The sequence below is a fragment of the Melospiza melodia genome, unplaced genomic scaffold (genome assembly GCF_035770615.1).
Source record: "Melospiza melodia melodia isolate bMelMel2 unplaced genomic scaffold, bMelMel2.pri scaffold_54, whole genome shotgun sequence".
In the NCBI taxonomy this organism is placed as follows: domain Eukaryota; kingdom Metazoa; phylum Chordata; class Aves; order Passeriformes; family Passerellidae; genus Melospiza; species Melospiza melodia.
In genome coordinates this window covers 3,741,378-3,746,708 of record NW_026948798.1, presented here as the reverse complement: position 1 = coordinate 3,746,708, position 5,331 = coordinate 3,741,378, and the positions used below count along the sequence as shown (strand labels likewise).

Genomic DNA, 5,331 nt, shown 5'->3' with positions numbered 1-5,331 from the left:
TCACTCCCAGTACGATCCCAGTATGATGTCAGTACAAAGCCAGTACAGCCACAGTCACTCCCAGTACGATCCCAGTATGATGTCAGTACAAAGCCAGCACAGTCCCAGTCACTCCCAGTAGGAACCCAGCGCAGCCCAGTCCCTGGCAGTGCTGCCACTGCTGGGATCCCCCAGCCCTGTGTGCGTTGCCCCCCGGCGGATGTGCCGAGAGGAGCCCCAAGGGCTGGCAGTGGCCAGGCAGGGTCCCCAGCAAGGCCCAGTTTGGATGTGCAGCCCCCAGTGTGCCCAGTTTGCCTCTCCTTTGGCCCGGGCCGGGCTCCCCCCGACCGCAGCGGCTGGGAGCAGCCGAGAGCCCCGTGCTGCCGATCCCGACCTGTCCCAGCTCCATCCCCGCTGCCGCCGCGGGCTGTGAGGGCTGCGGGAACGGGCACAGAGGGTGTGGCTGCTGCTGGGGGAGGAGGAGGAGGGAGGGAAGGGCAGGGATGAAGGGGGAGGAGGAGGTGGGGTTAGGAGGGAGGAGGAGGAGAAGGGATGGAAGGGGAGGGATGGAAGAGGAGAAGGAGGTGGAGAAAACACAGAGGAGCGGGAGGAAGAGGAGGGACAAAAGCGGATGAAGGCTGAGCTGAGGGAAGCGTGCGGTCGCTCTGAACCCGGCCTGAATTCGCAGCCCCCACCTGTGGGATCATCGCCCTCCCCATCGCGCAGGTGAGCGGGGAGGGGGAGTTCGGCCCAGATATCCCGGGGGGTCCCTGGGTTGTGTTTTTGGGGGGATGTTTGAAGAATGAAGCAGTCCAAGGCTGAGCGGAAAAGGCCCCTTGGGGGGACATCGGGGGGTGCCGGTGGCGGCTGCCGGCAGAGACAGCCTGGAGGAGCAGAGCCCTGTGTGCCCCAGGAGCCCAAAGTGGGGAGCCCAGAGAGGGGGGAGCGCTGCCATTGGCGGGAGCCTCAAGAGCCTGGAGAGGGGCAGGGGGGACTTCTTGGAGCTACTGCAGCCTAGAGCAGAGAATGAGGGGAGAAGGGAGCCCGGGAGCCCAAACAGCCGCGGCATCCCGAAATGGGGAGAGCAAAGAGGGGGGAGCTTTTGGCATTGCTGGGACTGCCAGCAGCCTGGGCAGGGCGGGCACCGAGGAGAAGGGGGACCCCCATTCCCAGCGTGACCCCAGCAGCTGGGACAGGGGGGTACCTCTGAACACCAAAGGGTAGGGACCAGGGATGGGGAACTCCTGGGAGGCTTTTTCAGGGCTGAATCCTGGTGTTTGGGAGGTTTTATGCAGCCCACCTCTCCGGTGACTTGTAGAGATGGACTCGGGCATAAGGACCTTCAAACTCATTGTGTCTTGGGGAAGAAGAAACAGGAAAGCCTTATAAATATGATTGTCTGGCAAAAGATTTTGAGAATATAGAAACTATAAGCAAGACTGAGATGAAAGCAAGCTTTTAGATACCTTAGTTACTGAACAACTGGAAAACAATGGTGTGGCCTAACTGAAGGTAATCCCCTTTTGATGATACAATTCCCTCTGCTTGCAGACAGGTCCCAGGGTCAGAGCAGACCCTACTAGCTCAGCAGAAGGGGTCCAAAGAGTAGTTTTTAGGGTTTAAATTGTAACACAGTATGGTGATGTCATGATTTTTATAGGCTGTATGTAAATGCTCTAGGATTTGTATCTTGTACTAGATTGGTTAGTGAGAAATAGAATATTCAACTTAGAAGAAGATTTATTGTATTGCAACAGGAACCTCACTCTCTTACGCCCTTCCCGTCTTACTCTCTCCCCCTCTCGTCCTCTCTGCCCCTCTCTTCTCTTGGTCCTGCTCTGAGCTGTGGCTGGTGGCTCCAAGCAGAGCCCTGAACCCAGGCCCTTTGCAATAAACCTCAAGTTCTAGTTCCACGACCTGGCTTCAGAGATCTCTCGTCTCCCTCCATCCTGACTGTCCTACTCCCCGACGCTCCTACAAATGTGCTCATCCCTTGTTTTCCCCAATCCACAATTTCCCATTGCGAGGAAGGCTGTGAGGAAGAGGAAGATGCCCCAGGACACTGAGGCATGTGAGGAGGAAGTCAGTGCCCCTTTCCCCTCTCCCAGCCCAGCAAGGCCCCGGCTGCAGCACAGCCCTGGGGGGATCTCCTTGCCCTTGCCTGTGGCACGGAGGCAAATCCCATCCTGTCCTTGTCCTTCCTCCCCCAGAGCAGGAGCTGAGCATGGAGAGCAGGGAGGACAAATGCCCACAGCAGAACCTGGTGGAAGAGGCCATTTTGAGCAGCTCCACAGCACAGGAAGACAACGGGGAGGAAAAGGCCCAGAGATGCCACACGAGGAGGGGCTGCAAACGCAGCTGGCCAGGATCTGAGGGGGAAAGAGCCAGCCTGGGCCGGGAAGGCAGCTGGAGATGGAGCCAGAGCTCAGAGCTTGTGCTCCATGAGCAGCTCCATGATGGGGAGAAGCCCCACATGTGCATGGAGTGTGGGAAGAGCTTCAGCCTGAGGTCCAACCTGATCAGGCACCAGAGGACCCAAACTGGGGAGAGGCCCTACGAGTGTGGGGAGTGTGGGAAGAGCTTCAGCCTGAGCTCTCACCTGATCCACAACCAAAAGCTCCACACTGGGGAGAGGCCCTACGAGTGTTCCAAGTGTTCCAAGGGAAGGGGTTTCGGGTCAAGTCAGATCTCCTCCATCACTATTGGATTCACAGAGAGGAGAGGCCCTTCCAATGTCCCAGCTGCGGGAAGGGATTCAAGTACAACTCTGCCCTCGTCACCCACCGGCGCATCCACACAGGGGAGAGGCCCTACGAGTGTCCCCAGTGTGGGAAGAGCTTCTCCAGCAGCTCTAACTTGACCCAACACCAATGGAGGCACCGGTAAGGGAAGGCCTGCAAGTGCCCCGAGTGTGGGAAGAGCTTCGTGCGCTGCTCCAGCTCCATCCCCCACTGGAGGAGGCACTTTGGGCACAGCCCTGGTCACTCATATTCCCTGTGATCCATGTTGGGAACACACCTGGCTCCTTCTCCTTTTGGTTTGGCTTACATTTTTTTTCTCTTCTCCATGTCTTTGCACTGCAAAATCCAAGAGGGATCAATCTGTCACCTCCAAACCACTCAAATCCCACTGAAAATAACTGAATTTTAACCCAATAGGGCTCAATCCCACCTCAAATTGCTTGTTCCCGCCTCACAAAAACTCAGTCCCATGCCAAACTCGCTCCCTTCCACAGCCACCAGGGTGAGTTGGGGTTGGGAGGTGGTTGGTAGAAGTGGGATCCCAATGTGGAGCAGTGGGATGGGGATTGTGTGAGGTGGCTGGGTGGGATGTATTTGACAGCAAATAAAACTTTCATAGTTACTGATTTCTGTTCTGTTCATTTTCAGGCAGTTCTGTTTGCAGAGTGCTGCCTTCTCAGCTGATTAAATTCCTATAAAAATCTTATTTTTTAAATAATCTAACCAAAACAATTCAAAAACCAATATCCAAAAAACACCCACGCATCTGAAATTAGAAGTTTGAAATAAAAATTTAATTTTTTAGAGTACTTAAGGATGTTAATAAAGTTTAATTGTTTGGTTCAAATGTGTGAGAAATTATAGTGTTGTTTGGTTTTGTGTTTAGTATATTTTTAATATGAATTTTTTTAGTAAGGTGTGTTAGATTGTAAGTTAGTGTTTTAGATATTTTTTATCTAAAGTGTATTAGTTATGGAGTTAAAACTTTCAAAAGGTATTTCTTGGTATATAATTTGTTTATTTGTATCTATTGGTAATATTATAGTAATAGTTGTTGGTTTGGGTTGAATCATTGTTGGAATATTGTAAAGAAGACTTGAGATTTTTATATTGCATTTTTATTATAATTTATTTAATTTCAGTTTTAATTTTTTTGATGTTGTAGTGCATTTCGTTAGTTTGTTTGATTGCTCCCCCATTTTCTGTATTATCCCCCTATTTTATATAATGGTTCTGCCCTCACCAGCTTTCCCGCCTTAGCCCTGCCACTCATTTTGTTACTATAGTTACTCCCACCATTGGTTTTGTCAATCCCCTAAGTTTTGTAATTCCCTCTCCCCCTCATTCCCTTATATGTATATTTGCTCTCCTCCCTGGGCCCAGTCAATCACCCCCCACTCCTCCCAGGTTACCAGAATCTTCTCCTCTGTGGGGGTTATGATTGGCTGTGGTCCTGGGGCCCCTCCCTTACTGTATATTGATTGGGTTTTCCCTAATGCCCGTTATGTCGTGTTCACTCCCTAGTTCTCCCTTATTGGTTCATTGTAAACCCCTCCCTTATACACCTCCTCCCTTTATAACCTTGTTTCACCCCCAATTCTTGGTCACTCCCTGGTTGACATCTTGGGTTTCTCCAATAAACCTGACTTCGTCCCCATCAAGTGTCCAGCTCCTTATTCCCGTCGTGGTGGCAGCGACACCAGTCCGCGGCGAGCACAGCCCGAGGCCATCCGACACCAAGGGGTGCTCGCATTGGATTGCAGCTGGGTGTTGGCCGCCCTCTGCTAGCCGGACATCTGACCCTTAAGGCTGGACACCTCGTCGCATTTTGTTTATAATTTTATTGCAATTTTTGAGAGGATAGGAAGGAAGTTCAAGGGCAGGAACATTTTTTCCTGGCTGGGAACTGGAATTCCAGACCCTGGTCGTGTGTGCAGGTCCACACAGTCACGGATCAAATATGGACTGGGATCAAATATGGATTGGGATCCTTTGCATTGGAGCTGCAGAGACTGGGGCCATATGGATCAGGACCACACAGACTGGGATCAACTGGACTAGGATCAAATATGGACTTGGACCGTATGGAATGGGAACATACAGATCAGGACAATACAGACTGGGATAAACTGGGTTGAGATTATATGGAATGGGATTGCACAGACTGGGATCACACAGACTGGGAAAAAGCTTTGGCTACCTTTGGCTGCCATCAACGTCTGAAGGTGGCCACATTAGGTTGGTCTGATCCTTTTTGGGGGTCCCATCCCCCTCTTTTCCCCGTTCTCGTCCCTTCCCCATCGTTCCCCCAATCCCCTCCCCCGTGCTTGGTTTTGGGGGTTCCAGGCCCCTCCTGCTCCCTTTGAGGGTCCCAACCCCCCTTTGGTTTAATTTGGGGCCCGCACCCTTCTCCCTCAGCCCCCTGCTCCCCCTGCGGCCGGGGGGCTCCCAGCTCCCCCAGTGCCACCAGTGCGGCCCCAGGTGCCCCCGCACGCCCCATCCCCATCCCCGGGGTCACCTCCCCCCGCCCCAAATTCCGCTCCTGGCAACTGATGAGTCAGCAGCAACAAACACTCTGATTGGCTGGAAATGGCCCCTGGAGCAGCGGGAC

At 52.9% G+C, this 5,331-nt stretch overlaps 1 protein-coding gene across 1 annotated transcript; it reads left to right on the top strand.

The window, feature by feature from the left end:
• The first annotated feature begins 635 nt into the window (after positions 1-635).
• Positions 636-3,297, top strand: LOC134413864 (zinc finger protein 852-like). The gene is made up of 2 exons (XM_063147906.1): positions 636-705; positions 2,190-3,297. The coding sequence occupies exon 2, from the start codon at positions 2,204-2,206 to the stop codon at positions 2,837-2,839; it is 636 nt and encodes a 211-aa protein (XP_063003976.1). The 5' UTR covers positions 636-705; positions 2,190-2,203; the 3' UTR covers positions 2,840-3,297.
• Positions 3,298-5,331: the final 2,034 nt, after the last annotated feature.